General features: G+C 34.1%; 5 protein-coding genes across 5 annotated transcripts; 3 read left to right on the top strand and 2 right to left on the bottom strand.

The window, feature by feature from the left end:
• The first annotated feature begins 8,216 nt into the window (after nucleotides 1-8,216).
• On the top strand, nucleotides 8,217-9,123 carry LOC108074928 (uncharacterized). The gene is made up of 2 exons (XM_017167157.3): nucleotides 8,217-8,297; nucleotides 8,863-9,123. Exons 1-2 carry the CDS (start codon nucleotides 8,250-8,252, stop codon nucleotides 8,992-8,994), a joined length of 180 nt encoding a protein of 59 aa, XP_017022646.1. The 5' UTR covers nucleotides 8,217-8,249; the 3' UTR covers nucleotides 8,995-9,123.
• Nucleotides 9,124-10,000: 877 nt separating this feature from the next.
• LOC108074903 (probable serine/threonine-protein kinase DDB_G0278521) lies at nucleotides 10,001-10,279 on the top strand. The gene has a single exon (XM_017167131.2). The coding sequence runs from the start codon at nucleotides 10,034-10,036 to the stop codon at nucleotides 10,277-10,279; it is 246 nt and encodes an 81-aa protein (XP_017022620.1). The 5' UTR covers nucleotides 10,001-10,033.
• A 3,585-nt stretch (nucleotides 10,280-13,864) lies between these two features.
• On the bottom strand, nucleotides 13,865-18,111 carry rumpel. Its single transcript, XM_017167146.2, has 5 exons — nucleotides 17,753-18,111; nucleotides 15,596-15,755; nucleotides 15,456-15,521; nucleotides 14,288-15,384; nucleotides 13,865-14,192 (listed from the first exon to the last, which is right to left on the bottom strand). The coding sequence occupies exons 1-5, from the start codon at nucleotides 17,992-17,994 to the stop codon at nucleotides 13,940-13,942; spliced, it is 1,818 nt and encodes a 605-aa protein (XP_017022635.1). The 5' UTR covers nucleotides 17,995-18,111; the 3' UTR covers nucleotides 13,865-13,939.
• Nucleotides 18,112-19,170: 1,059 nt separating this feature from the next.
• On the bottom strand, nucleotides 19,171-19,594 carry LOC108074933 (uncharacterized). Its single transcript, XM_017167161.3, has 2 exons — nucleotides 19,389-19,594; nucleotides 19,171-19,296 (listed from the first exon to the last, which is right to left on the bottom strand). The coding sequence occupies exons 1-2, from the start codon at nucleotides 19,567-19,569 to the stop codon at nucleotides 19,226-19,228; spliced, it is 252 nt and encodes an 83-aa protein (XP_017022650.1). The 5' UTR covers nucleotides 19,570-19,594; the 3' UTR covers nucleotides 19,171-19,225.
• Nucleotides 19,595-25,363: 5,769 nt separating this feature from the next.
• LOC108074930 (uncharacterized) lies at nucleotides 25,364-25,931 on the top strand. Its single transcript, XM_017167159.3, has 2 exons — nucleotides 25,364-25,499; nucleotides 25,580-25,931. The coding sequence occupies exons 1-2, from the start codon at nucleotides 25,443-25,445 to the stop codon at nucleotides 25,775-25,777; spliced, it is 255 nt and encodes an 84-aa protein (XP_017022648.1). The 5' UTR covers nucleotides 25,364-25,442; the 3' UTR covers nucleotides 25,778-25,931.
• The last annotated feature ends 248 nt before the right edge of the window (nucleotides 25,932-26,179 follow it).

Below are 26,179 nucleotides of genomic sequence, written 5' to 3' on the forward strand. Positions count from 1 at the left end.
GCCACCCAAGGTCGCTTTAGGGGTGGGGGGTTGAATTGGGACCGTTCGATTCGCGGGGGTCGCGCAGCTCGTTTACAAGAAAAATCGCACAAAATCCCACTTGACAGGCGTAGTTAGCGGGCATCATGCAAATATCAGTCATGTTGCCAACAGTCGGCGAGGGTTGCTTTGGCAGTTTCTGGAAAGTTTTAGGGGATATTAAAGGATAAAGGAAAAATATACATATATATATGGGGGAAATGGTTTAAGAAATTATGGGAATTTAAAGAACAACTTTAAAGTAATTCATTTATTTTTAAATAATTACTTAACTACATTTTGATTATTTTTTTTTAATGCAATTAAATTGAAATAATTAAATAATGGGAGATAATAATATTTTTAAGAGATAAAATTTATGAACTATAATGATTAAAAACACAACAAAAATTCAACAAAAATAATAAAAGTGCTTCGCTGTATAAAATTATAACAAATATGAAATATTGTATTATACTGTTTTATATTATAGATTTTCTAACTTAAAAATATGTATTAAAAATTAAAAAAAATGTATTTTAAGGCTCTTACAAATTATTTAAAATTATTAATATATAATTTTAGTTATACCAATTTTCTTAATAATTTTCCTAATATTTTTCTTTATAATTTTCTTAATAATTTTCTTAAAATATCCCAATAATTTTAAATAGTTTACTTAATAATTCCTAATCATTTTCTGAATAATTCTTAATAATTTTCGCAATAATTTCCTTAATACCTTTTTTAAAATTTCCTAATAATTCTTATAAATTTTCTTAATAATTTCTTAATTCTTAAAAGTTTCTTAATATTACTCCCAATATAATTTTCTTAATAATTTCCTAAAAAAGCTAACATTACAAGTTAACCCTCGCTGCCTGTGATATATCGAACCTTGGCGACCTCGCCTTCCCAGTAAGGACCCAAGGACGAGCAGGACCCCGGCGCAGGACCGACTGCGGTTAATGGCTTATTTAAAAAAAGGCCGCGGATGCTCAACGCAGCTTCTTGCTCTCATTTTTTGTATTTTGTATTTTGAAAAATTGGCAAACCGCTGGCGAAATTGATACGCGGCAATCAGAGTGGCGGCGGCGCGGCCTTAAATCATAATCAGTAAAATGGAAAAAATATAAATAATGAAAATTACGCGGAGGGTGGAGGCTGCTCAGCCAAATTGAAAGTAGAGCTCCGAGCTTCGGGGGTTGCCAAAAAAAAGAAAAAACGAAAAAATTTGCATAACCCAGTAAAGGAAAATATATACAGACAAGGGCTGGGAATCAACAGGATGATGATTCAGAGAATAAAACTCAAATGAAATTAATGTAATAAGGCAACTCGAAACTTTCTCTTTCTATTTTTTTGTTGCCAAGTCAATTTTACAAGCCATTGATGCAGAAGATCAAACTTCCGCCAAATGTTGTTAATGAAATATTAATGCGAAAAGGATATGCAATTGACAAGGATTTCCCTTGGCTTAAAACACAAAGCTGCTGCTGCTGCTGCTCATTTGCATATGGCCCTTGGCCTAGACTGTCTCTAAATTAAATTACAATTTCCACAACAAAAAAAAAAAAAGATAATGTGAAAAAATCACAGCCATTAATCACGACATCCTTCAAGGCAGGACACTTCCCACTCAACTGCAGTGTTCCCCCAAATTGACATTTTCCATTTCCCATTTCGCTTTTCAAACTCGCCTTTCCCCCCTGCTTTTGCCGGCTTTCCCCCTTCTCTGCGCATTTCCTGGCCTTCTTATGCAAATGATGTCCTTCTTCGTCCTGCAGTTAAAAGCATTGATAAATCATAACCACAAAAACGACGAGGTTTTGGATTTATTTCCTTTTCAAAATTAAGCCAAAGGGAAATGCTCAACAGTTTACTTGCCTTTTTTGATAAGGTTTTTCTTTAGGTTTCTTGATTAAGCGGAGATTTACTTAGAGATTTTATACTATAGTTTCTTGTTTTAGTGAAAAATCCTTTTACCAATGAAAAGCCTGGCCAAGAGACTCTTCCAAAGGTTCTTTAAATAAACCAAAAATAATTTTTTGAAAAGCTTTTTCTTTAGTTTTCTTGATTAATCAGAGATTTCTTCAACTTTTTCAGAGATTTTATGCTATATTTTCTTCTTTTTTTTGTGAAAACCCTGACCAAGAAACTCTACCAAAGAATTTTTAAGCAATCCTTATACATTTACCAGATTAATGTTTGTATCCTTTGATCAATGCAACAGTTTTGGCAACTTGAAATCCTATAAATGAAAGCCGCAAACTCCATCGATTTGGCAGAGTGAGAGGCTGAGCAAACTGTCAATATTTGATGTGTGTTAACACCCAGGCAAAAAGGAGAGAAGGGGGAACAAGGAGCCAAAAGCACAGGCCATGTGTCAACAAGGATGGATGCCTGCCTGCCTGCCAGGATGGATGCCTGCCTGCCATGGATGGTATGGTTGAATGAATTTTGGCATATTTTTGCATGTGCACCATTTGGCAGCTGGATGCCAAAATGCCAGCCACAAACATGCGCGCCAGTGGAGCCGCCACAGGATTTCGGCTCGAAGAGGAGCACTTTGCCACCCCCCAATGAAAAGGATATATGAAATTTGTGCATAGGACAGACTGTGCCCATAGCCAGTCGTCGTCTGTCATGTTGTCTGGCACATTTCACTTGCCATTCAATATGTCAAAATCGTGTCGATAACGTTCAAAACAAGCCAAAGTTCGTAGATCCATGAGCTCTCTCTCTCTCTCTCATTGGTTTCAAGGGCGCTAAGGGGGTTTAAGCCCTGATGCTGCCGCCATTTGTGGCTGCAAAATGCGGTTAAAGCCAGGCCAACAACAATGTGGAATGAAGAGGGAGTCCTGGCACAGCCGGAAAATTAGCTTCAATGTTTGATTTTTGCGGTTTTTCAAATTAATACACCATCAAGGGATTTACATAAAAATTGGTTGCTATGAAAATATATGAATTAAAAGGATGTTTGTTATTTTAAAAATATTTAAAATTGTATAAGAGTTTTTTAAAATATTTAAAATATTATTAAAAGGATTTCACATATAAATAAACATTAAACTTTACAAAATGGTATCAGTTCCTGAAAAATTCCTATTGATTACAGGGTTTATTTTGAAGGAAGAATCCTTAAATAATTTTAAAAATATTTTTTATGTATTTAAAAATGTATATAAAAATATTTAAAAATGTTAATATAAGTAAACCTTCTTTTTAACAATTATTTACATTTATTTATAGATTTTCATCATTTAATTTTATTATTTATATTTATTTTTAAGCACTTAAGCTTATTAAAAAATGAATTACTATTGTTTTTCTTGAACCTAAACTTATTAAAAAATATTATACTGTAAATTAAGTTCCATAAAAATATATATAAGTAATATAAGTACGTTTAAATATTAAATAAAATTTATATGAATAAATAAATTCCTTAAATTTCCCTTAATTAATAAATTTAAATATTAAATAAAATTCCTAAAAACCCAACCAGACATCGAACGACCTTTCAGAGGCCTTGCTGGGTGTGAGACTTAATTAATCAATTTCGAATCAATTACCGGAAATTTGTTACCAATATGCAAGGACATGAATCACAGAGAGTGCCGTGCCCCCCAATGATAAGGAGCTGGGACTCGGGCCTCGGGCCTCGGCATAAACAAATCTTAGCTGTCAAAAGTGCTCAAAGCCATTGTGCTAATCTCAGAGGCAGGGCAATATTGCAACAATGCCGGGGAAATTGCAGCCAGAGTTGCAGATGCAGAAGCATTCAATAAATCACTAAACACTTGAATGACGCTGCCAATGCAACTTGCAACACATGCAGACACAGAACGTCCTGTGATCCTGCGACGGGAGGGGAGACGGGAGACGAGAGACGGGGGAGGGAGACAGGAAACGGAAGCCAGGACTCAGGACTGCCGGGCGGCAGGGCTCATAATTCAAAATTGAAATTGCAACAATCAATTGCAACAACATGCAACAAATCGCTTGTAGACTGGTGGCCTAATCACTGCACGTCCTCTGCCGAGGGCAGCCAGCCAGCCAGGGGTTAAACCCTCTTCCTACCTCCCCCCCTCCCCACACAACTGACACATATAAATCTCAGTTGGAGTCGCAGTTGGCAAAGACGATGCCAGGAGGAATTGCAGAGAAAGTGCGTTTGCCTAGGAGTGTGTGGGTGTGGGTGTGGATGTGGGTGTGCGTGTGTGGGGCTAAGGGAGGCGGCTTAGGCAGTGACGGGTTAAGGGGCCAAAGGTTCAATTGTTTGGGAGAAGGAAGAAACCCAGGGCCAGAGCCAAAGGAAGACGATGATGATGAAGGAGCTGCAGCGCTTGGATTAACACGAAATGGAGATGTGGCAGGACCATATTGATGCCCTGGAAAGAAATGTTATTGTAAATATAAAATATTTATAAATAAAAAATACATTTAAATATTAAATTTACAATTAATTGAATATTTTTTTATAATAAAAAAGCAATTTTTAAAATGGGTTTCAAGAGGAAAATATTTATACAGCTTTCAGTTTTTATTTTTACATTTTTAAAATATATTAAACATCTAAAAAACTAAAAAAATAATATATTTAATAACTGTTATAAATATATTTAAAAAGCAAATACCCAAAACATTAAAAAAATATTCAAAAAATATTTTATAAAAATTATTAAAACCACCTTCTCTTTAATTTACATTTTATAAAGAAAATCCAAAAGGGGAAAAGCCTTTTGCCTGGTAACTGTAAAAAGGAAAATTAAAATAAAATAAAATAAAATGAAAATAAAATCCTGTCCAGCATTTATTTAATTGTGATTTTTGTCCTTTAGTTAGTCCTGCCTTTTTGGTCCTGCAATTACACCGATTTACATGACAAAGTCAAACTGGGCCCAGGTGCAGGGCTGGCCCGATGATGCATAGGGTATAATTAGTGCTGTTTTCCCCCTTTAGCGACCCCTTGTTCTCCACTGCTAATCTGTGATTTTCCAAATTGTTTCACAAGTGTCATAAATCAATGAAATACCAATAAGTCGTCGTCGTTGTCCTGCTGCTGCTCCTTCTGCTGCTGCTGCTGCCGTTTGCAATTGTTCGAAAATGCAAATTTCGCAAAAGGATATGCCCATGCATAAATGCTGGCACGGCCAGGAAGGACTCGCAGGACTCACAGCAGAAGCCCCAGACACGAAGCAAACATATTTCATGCAGTCTCAATTGGAATTCTAAATCAATCAGATTGAGACGACGCCGGGGTCCCGAGCAACCATCGTCAGCCATCTACCAGTTACCATCTAACAGTTTGGTTCTGTGCCGTTGGACAACGTTTTGTGCACTTAGAAAAATCGGGGTGGGATGTATTATTATTATTATTCTATATTTATTTTAATGGAAAAGGTAATTAAATGATGAATGAGCTGTTACTGCAGGGTATTTATTTATTTCATTTTCAAAATTATTTTGGAAATATATTTGCGTTGTAGTTTGATTTTAAATTTATTTTTAAAATTAGTTGTTTATGTTAGGCCGTCTTGGGTAATATTATATATTTTTTATATATATATTTTTTTAGAATATTTTAATATTTAAAAAATATTTTCGCTTATTTTATTGAATAAAATTAGCTATTAATTAGCTTTTTACAATTTTTTTTTATATTTTGCCGACTTCCTAATAGTAAATATATTTTTTATAATTTCCTTCGAATATTTTAATATTTAAAAAATACTTTTCCTTACTTACTACTCTTAATCCTTGAAATTGGCTTACTTTTAATTCGCTCAGTGTCCCCAAAACTGGCAGGACTCTCTCTCTCTGTGCATTAAGTAAGACACAAATCATAATCGTTCCGAATTCAGAGAAGGCGGGGTCTGGGTGGGGGGAGGGGTCCTGCATCTAGGTGCCAGCTGGACAAGGATCTCTGTGGCCTCGTCCTCGTTCCTGTTTGGGGAAATGCAAAATTTCAAATATGAATTGAACTGATATATTAATGGCCACTTGAGTTGCACTCGGCTCCTTGCAGGTCCTGGGGACGTTTGTCAGCAAAAGTAACTGCAACTTCCGGGGGGCAGGCAGCAGGATGGCAGGATGGCAGGATAATGGGTAAGGAGCTGGGGCTGGCATTTTAGACAACCTGCTCGGTGTTGGCATTTATAAATCAAAATTTTGGGCCAACAACCTGCACCGAAGGACATCTCTCTCGCACTCAGTGCTTGTGTAATTGCCAGGACCAGCACTGCATCCTGTCACCCAGCCCAAAGAGGGGGCCAGCAACTTATCTCTCGCCTGCCCATATAAATAATGACAAGCACGACGACAAATAATAATGCACACCAACACAGGCAGGACGTTGGAGGCTGGACACAGGACACAGGACACAGGACATGGCTGGACAATAGGCCTAAACGAAAAATGTCCTTGTGTGCGTGTGCATAATATGAGAATTTATGTGCGGAAAGGATTGAAAATAAATTTATGAATTATATTGGTTAGAAAATTGCATCTACTCAAGGATATCCTTAATGTCTGCAGGATATGCGAGCGCTCCTTTGTTCTCGTGGCTATCTGTTACATTCAACAATGTCCTGATTCAATTTATTGTTTGTTTGATTTGCATTCAGCTCGAACCGGAGACAGTCGCCAGATTTGGTGTATATCTTACGAGGGGGAATATATATATATATATGTTATACCCCCCATTTGATCAGCGATAACAGCTGCAATTTGCAAAGGAAAGTGCTTTTCGAATCATCATCAGCATCCTTAGATGCTCATCCCTGGCCTCATCTCTCGGGCGGCAAATAAAAATCTGCGCGAAAAATCCTGGCTGAGGCGGAGCTTATCGTAAAAATCCAATAAACCGAAGGTTTTTGCGGTGACTTTTATGATTCTTCTCCGAGTTCTTTATATTTTCTGGCATTATGTCCTCGATGGTGCACGGGGAGAAATTTGTATAAATAAGTTATAATATAAATATATTATTAAAAAAATGTAAATATTATAAATGGTTAAAAGAATGCTAAAAATAAATTCAAATATTACATTTTTAGGCTTTTTAAAAAATGTTTTTAATTATTATTATTTAATATTAATTTTTTTATTTATTATTATTAAAAAAATTTAAAATCTCGATTTATAGAAAATAATAAATATTTTTTAAATAATCTTGGATACCAATAATAGGTAAATCAAAATAATTTTTAAAAAATAATTAAGTTCTGCAAATTATTTTTTAAAATATAATATTTATGTTTACAAGCTGTAAAAAAAAATTTTTTTTTTTTAAATATTCACTCGTGGAAATAAATAAGACATAAATTAAGGAAGAAATATGTTTAAATTCTATGAAAACGTATAATTACTACGTAAAAAATATTTATAAAAATTTATTAAAATTATAAAGGTTATAAAAAATAACTGAAAATAATTCTAAATTTTTTTTTACAAATTTATAAAATCCAAAAAATACCTAAAAATAATTCTAAAAAATTGTTTAAAACTATATAAAGTCCAAAAGATACCTAAAAATTATTCTAAATTTAATATTAAACTCAATAAATAAATATAAGAAACCCAAACTTAAGTCTTACAGTGTCGAAATGCTAACAAATTCGATGGGGAAAATATTCTCGTGTCACATGTTCGATCCAAAAGGTAAAAGCAACTGGCAATAAAAGTTTCCCAAGACATTTTTGCCCCCATATCTGGATGCTGGGATCAATGCCGAACCGAATATATATCCACATACTGTGGCAGTTCATCAAATATCTGGCGACAGGTCACGAGTGCCGCAATCTTAAGTGGCTTTTTGGGATTAATCTGGCCAAGGGAGGGGGTATGCTTTCAGGCATACGTACGGGACGTGCTCTTAAAGATACTTTAGCTTCGCACAAAAAGCACTATTTATTGGCACGTGATTTTGTGACAAGAAAAAAAAAACATAGAAAACTGTCCACAAAATGTATAAACGAGTCTTGCTAATCGGAAACCAGATCCAGCCTCAGTGCACATGATAATTGCCGGCGAGTTGAAATAATATTATTACAAAATCAACACCTCAATTTGATATTTAATGTGGCATCGCAATTACCGTGGCAATTACACAGCCACCTGCTATATAAATATATAGATGTATATATTATATATAGTTTCTGTTTAGGGTAAACAAAGCGGAGCCATATAAGCGGGCCTTTCGGGGCCAATGCCAAACATTCGACATCAAGATGCGTTTCTATCTGCTCTTCTTTTTCGCTCTGAGCTGTGCCCTGCTGGTGAGTGCAATATATAAATAAATATATTCTATATAGGAAATGTTTTAAAAATAGTGTAGAGTCTGTTGTGAGACTATTTACAATTTTTAGAATTAAGTTGTGTCTTTTTTTTAATTTTAAAATAAATAATCAGCCTCTCCAAAAATGTAGTAAGCCATTTAAAATTTTTTAAAACCAATTGAAAATATTTTTAAATTTTTTTAAACCAAGAAAAACATTTAAAATATTTAACAAATATTTTTTAAATATTAAAAATTTAATAACAAATATCAAATCTGGTTTTTGAACAGGCCTTAAGTATTTTAAAATAATTTTAAAATATATCAAAACAATTTTGATTATATGTAAATATTAATTTGTAATTTTAGCATTCTTAAAATTATTTTTCATATAAAAAAAATATTTAAAATTACTCAATGGCCTTTAAAAAGTCTTTTTAAATATTGAAACTCAATTTTAAAATTTCTAAATAAGATATTCAGGTTAAAAGAAAACCTTAAAAACCATTTTAAAACATTTTAAAATGCTAAAAAATCATTTAAAATATTAATTCATATTTTTTTAGCACCTCTCCACGGCTGGAGTTAATGTGGTTCGTGGCCTGGAGGCCGCTGGTCATCATGGCAACTCCACTGGAGGACCGCCACGTGGGGTTCGACCACCACCACCATCCACAACAGCCAGCTCATCGGGATAGCTACAGGCTTAAATTCCAGCAAGGATCCTTCCCATTGATTTACCCCCCAAAACGAAACGGAATGTGAACCCTATAACTATGTAGTTTTTTAGCTGTTTTAAATAAAATCACGTTTTCCAGCAAACTTAATTGAAAATTTTCTTTAAAGGGGTAAAAGAAATACAAATAGGAGACTTGAAATAATATTTAAATTATTTTTAATATTAAAAAAAAGAAAATTAAATTATATTAAATAAATTTATATTATATTAAAATATTATATATTTAAATTAATTAAATACAAGTTTTAAAGCTATAAATTTAAATAAAATGCCTGCTTAAATTATATAAAAAACGTTTAAAAAAATGTTTTAGGTTTAATATTTATTTAAATATTTTTTTAGTACTCAAATTAAATTGTTTAAATATTCTAGAATATTTAAAAATTTAAACCCTTTGTTTTAGTATAATTTCAAAGTCAATACAGGCATATTTTGCTTCTTAAAAAACTCTGACTAATTAAAAAATTAACTAAAAAAATGCAAATTAAATAAATATAAATATTCCTATCTCGCTTCCAACTTGGCACACAATCTGCTTTAAAAATTAGCTTAATTTTTCACAACAAAAATACTTTTTTGCCAAACTTCCGTTGAATTAAATGAATAAAGAACGATTTGCATTGTCACTAATGAGCTAAAAGTCAAGGGAAATACCTGAAAATTAGGGCTATCTGATGCAGCAAATATATATACATAAATATCTATATACATATATATTCCGAATATGAAATGAATAATAGTTGCCTGACCCGTGACCGCCGCGAGGTGAGGCTGCAATTTGCAATCGCATTTGTTGATACAGCACATAAATCGTAATTTTATTATTGTTGCCAATTGAATGGAACTGCAAGAAGTGTGGAATACATATATATATATGTATATTTATGTATAAATATACAAATATATATATATATATATATATATCGGTTGAAGCTGTCAGTCAGTCAAGTGCTTGGCTCCAAAGAGGATCGACGCGTTGTCTCAGAAAAATCCCAGTAATGGCTGCTTATTTTCTCAAAATTTCACATCTGCTTGTCCTGCTGATTGTTTTGGGATTCCTGCTCTCCCCGGGCAGGACGGCTCCCATTGGTGACCATCCAGATCATGCCGGTTGCATACGGATCACGATCATCAAGCGACCCCTGGGCACCACAACGTCGACCACAACTACGACGACGACCACCACGACAACGACGACAACGACCAGGGCCACCACCTTGGCAACCACAGTGGCAACTGGCTAAGACGGATTTGAATTTGAATATTAAATATTAAAATAAATAATATAATAATAATAAAATAAAATATTAAAAAATAAAATAATAAATATAAAAAAAAATATATAAAATAAGCATAAGCTTAAAAAGGTTTCTAAATGTGGAAATAAATATTTTTGGTTTATTATTTATTTACTGTAAAAGTTATTTAATATAAATTACACCTAAAATGTATTTTTATTAAATAAAAATTAAATAAATTAATTAATTATTTACCTAAATATTTATAAACTTTGCTATATAAAATAATATAAAATGATTACTTAACCTGAGATTAAAGGACAAAAAGTTCCTAAAATATTTGAAATACTTGTGAATTCTTTAAGTTAATAATATAATTTAATACCTAAAATATAAAGTAATGTAATAAAATATATAATATAAAATTATATATAATATTTTATATTTTATAAAATAAAATGTATAAAAAACATATAATCCCTGTTAAACATTTTGCTTAAACCTGTGAATCATTGCATATTTTTGGTCAGACACTCGAAATGCAATCTCGCCACGCCCACTCCCCAAGGTGATGTAAAATGGGCTGAAATGGTCTAAAAAAAACAAAGAAAAGCCACCGCACAATGCACAAACGAAGCTGCTGCCGAATATAATTAAATATTTTATCGCATAAAAGTGCCAAAAATGAAACGACAACAAGAAAAGTGAGCAGCCGGCATGCGTTTTCCTACTCTCGGCCAAAAAACCATTGTGCTTTGAAGGCACTGAAAGAAAATTTACTTAAGAAACTTTATATATTTTATAAAGAAAATTTTTTAGAATATTTTATATATATTAAAAAAGATTTTTAAGGGGTTAAAATATATATTATAAATTTTATAAGAAATACTATTAAGTTTATTAGCTTACATTTTCTTCTCTGTATTTTTTGCTGCCCAGGTAGAGACCCCCCACCCTCACATAGCCCTCTCCTCTAAGCCCATGCTGGCTGAGCCCCTTTTAACCCCTGACTGCCCCCTTGCTCTTCTAATTCTGTAAGCTGACATTGTTTTGGCAGGCAAAAAGATTGAGAGGAGGAATGAACACATGTTCCCCGCAAACAATAAACCCGCAGCCCTTAACCCCCTTTAGCCCCCCTTAACCCCCTTTTTTGGCCACTGCATTTCTTGGGTCTCTTTTAGATGGAATCTTTTGGTCAACAACAACCACAACAACAACAACAACAGCAGCAACAACACGAACAACCATTGTTCTCGCCTCCATTTTGTAGTGGCTCGTTTTTTCGACAATTTCCATATGAATTTTAATTATAATTTTTCTATGCTCATTTTCATGAAAACAATCAAAAATGACTTTTGTGCCCCCTCCTAGTTTCTGTACCATAAAAGGGCGGTGGGGGGCTTAAGGGCGGTGGGGGGCTTAAGGGCGCTGTGGGTTAGCCTTCGTTGCAAATTGTCACTGGCATTTATATGGCCGCCAGGCTTCCAAAAAATTCTAAAAAAAAATAATAATATAGTAAGAGACAACAGAATTATAACATAAATACTCTATCATAATTATAAACAACTTAAATTATTTTTATAAAAATATTTAAAGTATAAACAAATGATATTAAAAGTGAAAAAATTGAAGGAATCTAAGAAATAAAAATATAACAAATAAAAAAATTCTAAAAATAATAATAATAAGCTACAAGACAAGAGGAATAATGCTTTAAAACCTCTAAAATAATTTTATAAATATAAAATAATGTATAAATATTTAAATATAAAGATGTTAAGTATATAAGAACGACATTAATCTTAACGAAATTTAAGTAAAAATAATAATTCTACAATTCATATAATTCTAAAAATTCTAAAAAAATAAGAATAATAAACAAAAAAACAGGAAATTCTCTATAATAATTTTATAAATAAAGAATTTTATATATCTATACAAAAACTATAAATAAATGTCATTAATCGTCACAAGATTGAAAGAAAAATTAAAGTTCTACAAAAACCGATAAATAAATATAATAAAAATATTATTAAAAATCGTTTTGAAAAATAATTCAAATAAAAAATGATGTTCTCTTTTCTGGGCTACTATCCTAGTTCTACATCTTAACCTTCTAAGTTCTTTCCCTTAACCCATATACCCTTCAATGTTAGTGTAAAAAGCAAAAAGGAGTGAGCAAATTATATTTCGGGATAAAAAGTAACACAAAAGGACAAACACGATGCGACATAAACAAGTTAACAGAGCGAGGAGGAGTTTTTGGTTGTTGTTTGCTTTTGTAGTCATTTTTCTAGTTCTCCTTTTGTTGTTGTTGTTGTTGTTATGGTTGTTGTTGCACTAATTGTGTAGTTGCTGTTAGTGGCAGGTTGGCAGTTTGGCACGTTAGCGCTGCTTTCAGCTTCCGTTTCCGTTTCCTGTTTTAACCAAAAAAAAAAAATAAAATAAAATAAAAACAAAAGAAAAACAATCCACCCATATGACAACTGTCCAGAATAGTACCCCTTGGCACCGGTTGTGCCTATTTTCACCCCCTGCCGCACCTGTGTGTCTCCTGCTTTTGTTCAGATTTTCCACAAAAAGCCACACACAAACACACACACTGCCCGGAAACTGTTATTATTATGCATTCTGATGACATTTCGCTGCTGCTGCTGCTGCTGCTGCTGCTGCTGTTGCTGCTTTTGTTTCAAAATTATTATTTTTTCAGGCGGCTAATTAAGAGAGAACTAGCTGGTAGTAAAAGGACATATGGCACTTTGTCTTCATCATCGATAAGTAGTCTAGTTCCAGCCAAAAAACTAATTTCGCAAACATTTGCCAGCTCATTAACAATTCAATTTGCTGCATAAACGACCTAAACATACAAATATCCCTCAGCCTCTGCAAAAAATAAAATAGTTGGACACACTCGGATGCAGGACTGACCACCGCCACACACACACACACACATGAAAAGCAGTAAATATTCAATTAACGGACGGAAAACTAAATGTGAAAACGTAACCCTTTGTGGGGGGTTCCTTCTCCTCCCTCCCCCCAGAATTGACCTTGGGCCCCAGACAGAGTTGCTGGCCGATCACTTGTGCCTGACTGGCACTTGAAAGCGGGCCCATCCTCCACCTCAGCCTGGGCCAAACGGGTACGTACGGGTTCTCTGTAGTTCAGGGCTTTTTTTTTAGCATTTATTTCATTATTTTATACACTCTCCAGGGGGTATAGAGATTACAAGGGCACACTAATTGAACAAAATTCAAACTCTTCCTTTGAATTTCCCATCAAAAAGAGTACCAACCTGGTCGGTATTTTGGTGTTAACCCTTAACCCTTCGACTCACTGTTTCCCTCCCTTGTGATTTTCTCTCTATTTGGGCAGCCGTTGCTTTGATTTCTAGGTTCGGGTCAGTTTCGGGTATTCCCCCGGCCCCCTTTTTTGGCCATAACTGCGGGCATTTTTCTAATTACAGGAGGGCATGGGCATCATCACAGGAAAAGGCTTTGAACCCACATCTTTCTCTCTCTGTGAACCCCGAAAATAATTATGAATTTTGTTGTATTTTATTTAAATATATGTATATATTATACGTATGTATTTGCTAAGCTACCGCAAGGAACATGGAACATGGCCAGGATATGTGTATATATCCTACTCCCCCCTACTCTCCTGTCACGTGGTGGTCTCCACTTTGTCCGACTTCTGGCGAGGATCCGGCACCTGCGATCGCAGACGATGACGACGCCGCTCCAGCCAGCGCCGCACGAAGGGCGTGAGCAGGCGGGTGTCCACTGCATCCAGATCGGTTTCCCGAAGGACTAGGCTAGTGACCAGGGCCACCACTATGGTGACCAAGGCGCCAAACAGGGTGAAATAAAGATACGAAATGCGGTACAGCTGAAAGGGAGCAGCACTGGCAGCGGTGCTAAAAAGGTGGAGAAATAAAGAAAATATTTAGAAAATATTAAGAAAATATATAGAACATTTTAAATATTCCTCTCCCTGACATGGAATCCCCACCTGATGGCAGCTACTCCTCCTCCAGAGAGACCAGCAAACTCCCGGGGCTCGCCCGCAAAGGTGTAGTTGCAGCCCATCGTTGAGTAGGGCTTCCGCTTGTACACCAAATCCCCGGTGACCAGATCTCGCTGGGCACTCACACACATCCAGGCCATGACCAGCAGGGAACTGAAGCCACCCAGGAGGGCACCCTTTGAGTTCACCCACGGCAGCATGACGCCGGCGGTGAAGATGCCCAATAGCGGTCCATTGGCCACCGAGGACAGGGTGATTGTTAGCTGCAGGACAGCTCCCAGCTTCTCCACGGCAAAAACCAAGGCCACAAATAGGATGCCAAAGACCACGACCACGCTGCGCATTACAAAGGCCGTCTGTCCCTCGGTCAAAGGACTCTTCCGGAAGGTCTTTACAAAATCCTCCAGCACCACCGCCGACAGGGAATTCAAGCCGGTGGATAATGACGATAGAGCGGCACTAAAGACGCCGGCGACAAAGACACCCGGCAGACCGGGATAAGCGCCAAGAGTCTCCATTACCAGAAGCGGCAGCAACTGGTCATTCCTTTGCGCCAGCTTGGTCTCCAGAGGATCACACTGGGCGTATGTGGCATAGATGAGTAGACCCGTGTAGCCGCAGATCAGGAGGAAGGCCAGGACACCGGCTATGAATGTCCAAATGGCAATCCTGGCATGCCGCAGCGTTGGCAGCGACAAATACCGCTGGATCATGTTCTGGCTAATGGCATTCGACTTGAGCCAGTGGGCCACGCCGCCCAGGACCAGCGAGTAGAAGGTGTAACGCTCGCTGAGATCTGCACTAAAGTTCGGCCTCTCCAGTCGCGAGGTCTCCTGGGCCCGTTGCCACACCACGCCGGGTCCGCCGATGTCCATGGTGCCCTTGATCAGCACCAGAGCCATGGCTCCGAACATGATCAAAGTCTGGATGACATCCGTCCAGACCACTGCCTTCAGGCCACCAATGCAGGTGTAGAAAATGCAAACCACACACACAATGGGGGTCACAATGTGGATATTCACACCGGTGGCCTGGTTAAAGGCTATGGCCGGCACATAGATCACAATCGGTAGCCAAAGGAGCTGTGGGGGAAGGATATGGGGGAAGATGTATATATCCCTCTGACTTCCTTCCACACCCTGAATATCCTTACCGATGCCACAATAAACATCACGGAGCCAAAGAGCCGCAGGCTACGATTGTAACGCTGCTCCAGGTACTGCGGTTGTTTTAAAATATAAAAAATGTATAATATATTATATTTCTCATTAATTTCTTAAATATTATAATCACCTTGTAGGTGGATATCAGATTCAGTTCATGGAAAACCGGCAGAAAGAAATAGTACATGCAAAAGCCCATCAGCACCAGGGATCCCATGATGTACATGTACTGGGCGCCATACAGATACACCTCTGTGGGGGTCCCAAGAAGCGTGATGCCCGATATAAAGCTAGAAAATTAGGAATAAGGATCAAAGATAAATAAAAAAGGTATTTTGGGGTTTAATTTGCAGATTTTGTAGAACAAATTTCCAATAAAAATAAAAATAAATTGTAAGGGAATATTATTAGTGATTGATATATCGGTAAAAAGATGGTATATACCTTTGCGATATTTAGATAATTCGATATTTTGCTTGATATAAATTTATATATCGAACGAAAACCGATTAAAAAGATATTATATAACCTTTTTAAGAATACTTATCTTCGATAAAAAGATACATCTATACATCTATATCGATTTTATATAGCTTTGCGATATCTAAGCGATAAATCGATACATTGCTTGATATATATTTATATACCTTTTCCTTTGATTAAATCTACACTAAATGCATATTCAGTGCTAGTTTTCTCACTGTGCACAACTGCCTTGACCTTCGCCAGAAGCCTCGCAGCCGTCACCTCGTCGCATATCCATCATCTCTGGGAGATCAAAGTGCGTTTTATACAATTCAATTAGCACCAATGTCGCCGTCGTTGTCGTAATCGTAATGTTCAAGTCTAAGTCGAGATCGGGATAGGGATCGGGTTTGGGATGGGGCTGCTGGATCCCGACTCGGATTCAGATTCAGATTCGCAGTCGTAGTCCGCAGTCTGGGACAATTGCCCATCGTCGTCGTCGTCAGCGTCGTCGTTGTTGTCAATTTGAATGCCCTGCATATGCGGGTCGCTCGCCTCGCGTGGAAGCCAATTATTAATTATGATTTGGTGCGTTGATAGGAGCACTACGAGTTGCGTTTACCAGTTGCTAAAAATACCCCACGGACTATAACGAGTGGAAACTGGAGCAAACTGAAATCAGGGTTGGATTAAGGGGGTAAAATTTGCAGAAAAAAAAAATTAGTTTAATATTATATATGCCACAAGGGGAAGGCTTTAAAATGTATAAAATATCTTTGATATTATTACTTATTATGAAAGTTGGTTTGTTATTTGTATTATTAAACTATTTTTTATATTATTTATAATAATATATATAGTATATATTTTATTTATATTATATTTTATTTATTTCATTTATTATTTATATTATTTTATTATTCATTTTATATTTTTTATATTATTAAATTATTTTGGTATTTTGACAAATTATTTATTTTTTTTGCTGTATATATTTTCTAAATTATTTTAAACTAAATTATTAAAATTTATTTATTTATTTTATATTTTTATTTAGGAAATATATATTGTTTATATATATATATGTATTTGTTTTAAAACATATAACGTTTTTTTAAATTCGATTTTAACCGCAAAACTTATTTAAATGTAACCTATTTGTTATTATTTACTTAAATATATACATTTTTATTTTTATTAATATTTTTTTTTTCTGATCTTAAATAATAAATAAAATTATAAAAGGGTTTTCCCATTGCCGTTGCATAAGAATACTTAACAGGAAAAGTGGTTCAGCAAGTGAGTGGCTTAATTTAAATGGAATTTGCTCTTTGCTGAAATGCTTTGATCATCATCGTCACTTTAACTTATCTTTCTTTTTTTCTATTTTTTTTCTTATTTTTTCTCTCTTTCTTTCACTATTTTTTGTACTTCCTTTTCAGCTTCCGTAAACTCGGCTATTCTTTATTAATTAAGAAACGTTGCAGGTTATAGTTAGCTTAAGTGGTTTGTGTTTTTAAGAATAAGCCTTTCGTCTTTAAATAAAAAATATAAAAGAAAATTATTTAATATTTAACATTTTTGAAGCTTTAAATATTAATATTAAATATTAAGTTATTTGTTGGTTTTTATAAATATATAAAATAATATTTAAAAATATTATAAAAAATATATTTATTGTATTACTATTTTTTTTCTTTTTTAGTTTACAATAATAATAATATTTAGGGTATTATTTATAGAATTTATTATTAAAATTAATAATATATATTTATTAAATTTTTATTATTTAAACTTTTATTTAAGAAAACAAATTACTCACCTGGATATAAGTGACATGGTGATGGGGAAGATCTTCATTTGCCTGCCGCCCACCAAGTAGGAGGCTGCACTGGTGGCCGCCTCCTCGGCCCCATGGAGCTTCTTCTGCTTCCTGGACTCCCGGCGAAGCTGGAGACAGAAATAGATACCAATCACGGCGCAGATGGCCAGCATCAGGCAGAAGACCAGATAATCCAGCCAGCCGAAGCTCTGCAGGCTGGCCCTCAGCTCCTCCACGTGCATTGTTATGGCTCAGAAAATATAACAACAAATAATAACAACAACGAAAACAACACTCAAAACAAAGTTAAACTAAAAAAAAAATTAAGAAAAAGTGATTTTAAGCGGAGGAAAGCGCACCGCTCGGAGGCACGCATCAGAAGTGACTGGGGTCTGACTTTGATTCGGCTTCGGCGGAACCAGAATCCGGCCCAGCAGCGGCGTCTATTATTGTTTTATATATATCTATTTTGTTTTTTTTTTTTTTATTTTTATTAATGATATTATGACACACACTTGGACACACGGACGACGGTCGACACTCTGGCTGCTCGGCGAATGGCAGTCTGACCAGCTGACTGGCCGGAGACACAGCTGATCTGGGGAAAAGCCACCCAGTTTCAGGCCCAGTCCAAGTGCAAGTCCCAATCTTAGTCCCAATCCCAGTTCCACCTCCTCCTCCGCCTCCGCCTCCGATCTCGGCTAATTGAGTCAACAAATTGAGTCGCTGGGGGCCCAGGCGTCGTTGTCTTTGCCTTCGAGACTCCACAGATCGACGGATTTTGAGGTCTAATTGGTTGCACTTAAAAAAAAGAGAATAACTTAGATAATAATAATAAAAAATAAAGTAGATATCACTTAATTATAAAATATATTAAATCAAATTAAATATAGTTATATAATAAATAATGTTAATGATCAATAAAAAGGCAACATATTTCCTGGAATTTTTAAAGTTCTACAAATCTGCTTTTGAATTTTCTAAATTTTCATTTACTATTTAAATTTTTATATATTTTTCTTTAGCTTATTTTTTTCAGTGTAGCTTGGCTTTGGGGTGCCACTGTGTTAATTAACTTGATTAGATTTAGCTGACAATTTGCGGCCGCCTTCCGTCCTCAAAACGATCAGGCACTTGGATTGCGTTCTCGGATTTTTATGGCTGTTGTTTTATTTTTTTTTCTTTGTCTTCATTTAAGCGTTACAGGTTTTTTTCGAGGGAAAATCTCGTTAGAAAAGCTTAAGAAATTTAAATAAAATAAAGGTTTATATTTCAAATTTAACAATTAATTTAAAAGATGTAATTAACTCTGTTTAAACCCTTGCAAGGTTTTTTTCTTCATGTATTATATTTTACTTAACAAAGTTACATAAAAAAAAAGAAAAAAATTATATATATTAAGCCAAAATAATAAACTGCAGAGCTGCTAAAACTGATTTAGTAGACCGAGCCCAGAGAGGTAAGGTGCCGCTTTTAGGCCTGAAGATCTTCTGGCCAAATATTGTTGCCATTTCGGTTGGCTAAAGGATCGCCGGGATTGAGACCTAAAAAATAAAAATAATAATAATATATATTATGAATTTTAAAATATTAATGTATTAAAAATAATACAACATATAATATATTTAAATCCTACCCGAACTGGCTCCACTCATGGCCAAAATCGAGCTGGTTAGCTCCTTGATGGTTCGCTCCATTTCCCCAAACTTCGCCAGGTCTTCCGAGGAGGGAGCAGCTTCAACCAACTGATTGCGACCCCCAAGGAGAAGGTGGATCAAGGTGAGGGCCAGAAAGGCAAAGAAAACACGATGTTCCATTGGGCAGAAGGACGGTGTATCGACTGTTGTGCCGAGTCTGGGCTGCAAACCTTTTTATAGACCCGATTTTATCAAGATTTTAACCATGGTCGATTACTGGCCATAATGGTGGGACATGGCCGATATGCTTCAATGAATGTCAAATGAACGATAACTTGAATTTTTGGAGGCGATATATATCTGGGTTTTAAATGATGAACAAGGGTAAGGTCATTAGGTTACATACATATTTCTATATAAATTTCTGAATTATAATTATTAATTATTTATATTGTATATATTTTTTTTTTATATTTCTATATAATTCTAAACATTTTTAAATGTTTTTATATACTTACAAAAATTTATAAAAATTATATTATATATTTTATATAATCCCTTAAAGTTTTATATATTTTCTAACATTTATTAAGTTCATTTTACATAAAAAATATGGATTCTTATTAAAATAATAACTCATTTTACATTACAAATTAATTAAAATGTAAATATGGCACAGGTACAGCCACCACATTACTTTCACGCCGCCAGCAGCAAGGCCACACTGGCCTATACCTATCACTTTGCATGGTCACTCTGCCTTAAGATTTATCGACCTTCGCCTACATATATGCAATTTATATCTAAAGGAAATTCTTAGCTAAGTGTGTGGGGGGAAAATTTGATGTTTTCTGCACCTGGTTTTTCTTTTTCTGTGTGTTTTTTATGTTTCATGAAAACCAACTGGAAAAATCTGATGCAGATGCGAATGCAGATGCCAGGGAGCTTCAGCTTCAGCTGTGGCAAAAAGCGTCTGCACTTTAGGGGCAATCGAAGCATAAAATGAGCAGCAAGTGCCACTACACAGATGGAGACACACACGCACACCTGTACAGGCACACACACACACATACACGAATCAGAATCAAAAATTTTTGTATGCGTTCTGCACCTTGAACATGCGTTTTAGCCAGCTTTCAGTGGACATTTTTTATATATATATATTTTCCCGCCCCTCTTCAAAATGAATGCAGGGAAAACTCGGAAAATGGTTACTTTTATTTACAAATTTGTATATATAATATTATATATATAATATATATATTCTAGAGGCTTACAAAAATGTAAAGAAAATATAGAAAAGAATCCCTCAAAATTTTAGGTTTACTCTTAGATTTTCCTATAAAGGATTCTTGGATTCTCGTCTAAATATTTGAATGTTAATTTATATAAATTCTATATATATCTTATATTTCTTGTTTATTTTCATGTGTTTGGCAGTGTTATGTTTTTTTTACGTGTTTTATTTATTTTTTTCTATTTTTCTCTGCAGCGTCAACGGCAAATTAATTAATTCCAGTGGAGCGATTTTTCAAGAAAAACCCTTTTCCCCCTTTCAAGGGGGACGGAAGGGGAGGAGGAAGGCACTCAAAACGGTTTCGCAGGTGTTGTAATATTATTTGGAATTATGTTGGAATTTCTTGTTTTCTTTTCCAAGCAGCAGCTCACAGAGTGTGAGAGTGTGTGTGTTTTTTTTTTTTGCCATGAAAATTATTTGCTTTTTAATTTTTGTTTCAAGTTGCATATGTCTCTACCTATGTGAGTGTGTGCGAGTGTGTGTAGGTGTGTGTATATGGTTCGTTCTTTATAGCTAACTTTACAGTTGAGAAAGCATTTGTTAAGTGGTTTTAATTAGTTGCCTCCGACGACTCGCTTTTGGAATTCCAAAAAAAAACCCCGGCAGGCAACTGATTTTTTATATTTAAAAATATTATTTTAAATCTTAGAACATTTTTTTTAAATATTAAATTTAAAAATTTTAAATAAAAAAAAATTTTCAAGTATTTTCTGAGTTATAGAAATACAAGCAGAACAAGTTGTAAAGATTATTAATATAAAAAAAATAATTAATATTCAGTTTAAAGTGCTTTTAGACAAGATAAAAAATATTCAGGCTATAATTATTTAATGTAATTAATTAATAAATATTTTCTGTGTAACTTTAATTCACAAAAATATAAGCAATTAAATATTGAATAATTTTATTTAGTAAATTAAATAAAGAAATAATATAAATCGAGCTTAAAATACGATTAGAATGGCTAAAGAATATTTTAAAAATATAAAAAATATATAAAATACACCCTGAAGTCTGCTAAGCTAAATTTGTAAATAAAGAAATATTTTAACAGGAACTATATGCCTTAAATTGAACGAGAAATCTTGTTATTTTCCCCTTAAAAATATGAAAATATCGTAGTGACTGCACATTATCACCACATATTAGATGTCGAAATGAAACACACCCTTTTCCATGTATGTATGCAAATGTTCACCCCTGCTCTGGGACGCCACTGTTATTCACACTTCGGTCATCATCAGTGGGAAAGGCGCGTAATGGGGACTGCCATTTACAATATTTATCAAGTGCGCGAACACACCCAAAGAGCCCCGGCCTGGCGATTAGCCCCGGTACTTGGTAGGACTCGGACTCGGACTCGTACTCGGACACGGACTTGAACGCGGAAAAAATATATACATATATAGTGGAAAGGGAGCCGCAGGACCCATATATTATGGGCTTTGGCAGCGTCATCGTCATTGGGCCTATGCGTGGCCTCTAATTACATCGCATTGTCATAACAAAATTGAGCGCATTTGACACGCAATTGCCCCACAGTTGGATATGCACTGAGAGAAAAAGTTGACTTAAATTAAATAAAATTAAAAATGATAAGTTTAGGTAATCCAGGTTTTAAAAATCTTTCCATCACTGTACATATTAAAAATCTATTCAAACTACTATAAAAATCATTTTTAAAATTATCAAAAAAAATTCTAAAAAAACCCCAGCTTGTGATAATTATTTCCCACAGTGTAAGCAACGATGACATGTGAGAAATATGCCACCGAGGTCACCGTTCAAAAGTCAGGCTGGGTCAAAAGTCGGAGGGACTGTTGCATCAGACCAACTAGATAAGAATTAATTGTTCAATGGCACGCATTGCACTAAATATTTGAATACAAGTATATATATATGGCTATATGTGTGTATGGATATGGGAGGGTTCTTACCGTTAATCGGATAAAATTCATAATTATTGTTATTACTGTCATTTTTCTAATGACTTGCGTGTACTTTTCTATTAAGATGAGCTATCAAACGCACTTTTGGCCAACTGCGCTTGACTTGTTTGTTTGTTTATTTAGTTTTTATATATATTTTTAGTTTTTGGTTGAAATCACTATGATTCCAAAAGGGGGCTTAAATGCTAATGTCACCATCCCTCGCATCTTCGATGGCCACGCAACGCACACGCGTAAATTATGTAATTAAAATTCCGCACCTTAATTCGGGCAATTTATTACACGAGCTTTTGACTAATTGGATAACGATCTTTAACCATGTCCACTAAATAGGCTCTCTCTCTGTGTATGTATATGTATTTATATATGTGTAGGTGTATATGTATATGTAGAGTGTGCTTATGAGTTCATAAGCGATTGCATTTGCTGATAAGCCGGCGATTAATTGAATTTCCACTGAGCGAGTCAAGCGAAGGTGTGTGGAATCCCAGAGAGTGATTAACTATGAGGACACCTTCTTGGCCTAAAAGGGGGATGGATGGCAGTCATAATTGGAATATATTCTAAATTAATTTAGAAAACTTCGATAAAGAGCACTTCTTTTATTATTTTTTAAAATAATACATTAAATAAATCAAATACTTTTTTAAGATTTAAGAGAATTAATTGATTAACTAAATGAAAATTATTAAATATTTAAGTTCTAAAAGAAATTATTATAAAATGTAATTAAAATAATAAGGATAATTAAGGTTATCCCCAGCTAAAGTCACCGATGTCTAGGTTCCTCTTAATATTATTATGTTTACAATTTATTTAAATTAATTAAAAATATATAAATTTAATATACAATTATATAAACTAAGTTCCTAAATATTTAAAATTAATTTAAATATTTTTCAGTATTCTTTTTATTGTTATTAATAACTATATCAAATATTTTAAATATTATAAAACCGTTAAATAGTATACAAATATTTAAAAAATAATATATAAATAATATTTTATTAATATTAATTATTATTAAAAATATTATAAATACATTAAATAATTTTTAAATATTTTAAAATAATTATTTAAATATTTTATACATTTTTTATAAATTTAAATAAATATTATATACGTATTTTTATAAATATTATAAATATATATTTAGATATTTATATATTTATTTATATAATATATTTCCCCAATTACAACTTCACCTCTACTGGCTTAAAAATTAACACCCGGGCTTTTGACATTTTTTTGCGCATTTCAAAATGTTTTCCATTTGTTTTTTCTTTATTTTCCATTGTGTTTTATGGTCACGTTCTGGTCAATAAATTCGCACAGCCATTGCACTATGGTCCAGAATCCGTTTTTTTTGGCATAAAGTCGATTTTTTTATGTTAATATATCGTTGTTTTCTTATTTTAATCTTAAAGTAAATTCATCATACGTTATAAAAATGTTAACTAAAAGCTTTAAATGTGCCACCAAAGCCTATTGAGAGCTTTTAAAAATGCGATTGCGATCAGCTCATTTCCGAATAGAAATTCGCGCCAAAATATTTAGTTACTTTATGTTGTGTCAGACGTGTTATTTTGGTTCAAAAAAATCAACTAAAATATGGAAAATAATCTTCAAGGTATGCACTATTTAATGTATATTGTAATTTTTTGTGTAGTTCTACGTATTTAGTGTTGTGTAATGTCAAATTTATGTGTATGTTTTTAGAAAACTATCATGCGTTCTCCATGTTTCGTGGAGTATAACTAATAAGCTTCTCCATGCTGACAGCAACTAATTGGTCCAGATTGTACTCCTGGATGTTGTCTTTAACCACAAACAAAAAACTCATCCCCGTTCGTCCCCCTTTTCTAATATTTTGGTAATATACATAGTTTATTCACAGCGAACTTTTTAAATTATGAAGCAGCAACAATCGAAAAATTTAATCTGTATCGAAGTGACTATGCACCAAAATTCATAAAGACACTGTGAAATACAAGAAAATGAAGGAAATAGATTAAAAATGCAGTAATTTTTATAGTGATATTCATAAATATCTTCCCAAATGTAAATACGTTCTTGAACGGTTAATTTCTTCCAATAATTCTAATTATAAATTCGGAAAAATATCTCTCTTTTTTTTAACAACTTTTTCATTATATATGCGTTAATTATGTATATAATAAATGGTAATTATGTACATATATAAAAATTATAAATTAAATATCAATCAGTTTGCAAGGGCGGCAAGAGTGGGCGTGGTCGTACTGGCCCAATTTTTTGTACACAAGTTGTTAATGCCACAACAATAAAATCTGCGAAGTTTAAACCCTGTAGCTCCATTTTTCGACTTTATGCCAAAAAAAACGGATTCTGGACCATAGTGCATTGATGGAAATTAAAACACAAATCAAACGAGAACTACCGGCGGCAAAAGCAATTTCCATCATTAAAACAAAGCAAAAAAAAATATAAAAAAACACGGTGCAATTGAATGAGTCAGCAGCAGGTGAGTTTGGGGCCGAAAAGGTGAGAGAAGTGGCTCTAAAAATAGATTAAACGTACACGAAGCCCCTACTATATGGCGGTGGCAGGGTCAACGGAGGGCCTCTTGCCATTCCGAACACGTGGAGCCGGGGAGCCGATTGAGCCGGGCCCCGATTATAATGACGATTTCGAGCGATTTGAAGCCGATTTCAGCGGCTTTTCGACTTTAGTTCAGTTTTGCCGCTCAGCGAAAAATGTTGTGAGGAGCCGCAAACTAAAATATATAGTATATAAAGCTTGTTTTGAAAGGTATTTGCATAATTGCCATGGGGTTTTGTTGCAAACTATTGACCCTTTTGCTGGCCGCTATTTTCATCCATGTGGTAAGTCCTTGGGGGGGAAGTATCTATAGGAGAAACAAACCTCTTCTTCTATTATACTATTAACATTGTTTGAATTTCAGTCTCTCTCCTTGGAGTTCATGGACGAAGGCTTCTTGGCCAACGATGAGGCTGAGGAGAACTCCGCCGAGGTGCCAGCCATCATAACAGGCTATACGAGGGACACCATTGCTCATTTCAGTCCCCGCAGACCGGAGGCAGGTTTCCGGCAGCTGTGGGAGCGGGTTCCTCTCCAGAAAGATGTGATCAAGAGGCGTTAGTAGGGAATATTTACCATTAAAACAAATAAATATTTGTATTTTTTTTTTTAGTAAATTAAATTTATAAAAATAATATATACATGTATTAAGAAATTATATTAATATATTTTATATATTATAAATAAAATTTAAAAAAATAATATGGTATGAATACCCAATAAAATTATTAAATATATGTCATTTTTGTAAGTAAATAAATTATGAAATTATTAAAATAATATGGATTATCCAATAAAACAACTAAAAATCTTTATATATATTTTTAAGTAAATAAATTATAAAATTATAAAAATATTATGGGATGATTTACCCTTAAAACAATCAAATATATATATTTTTTTGGTAAATAAATTATTAAATTATAAAAATGTTAATTATTTAATTATTAAAAATATTAATTAT

This window comes from Drosophila kikkawai, chromosome X (genome assembly GCF_030179895.1).
Source record: "Drosophila kikkawai strain 14028-0561.14 chromosome X, DkikHiC1v2, whole genome shotgun sequence".
NCBI classification, from domain to species: domain Eukaryota; kingdom Metazoa; phylum Arthropoda; class Insecta; order Diptera; family Drosophilidae; genus Drosophila; species Drosophila kikkawai.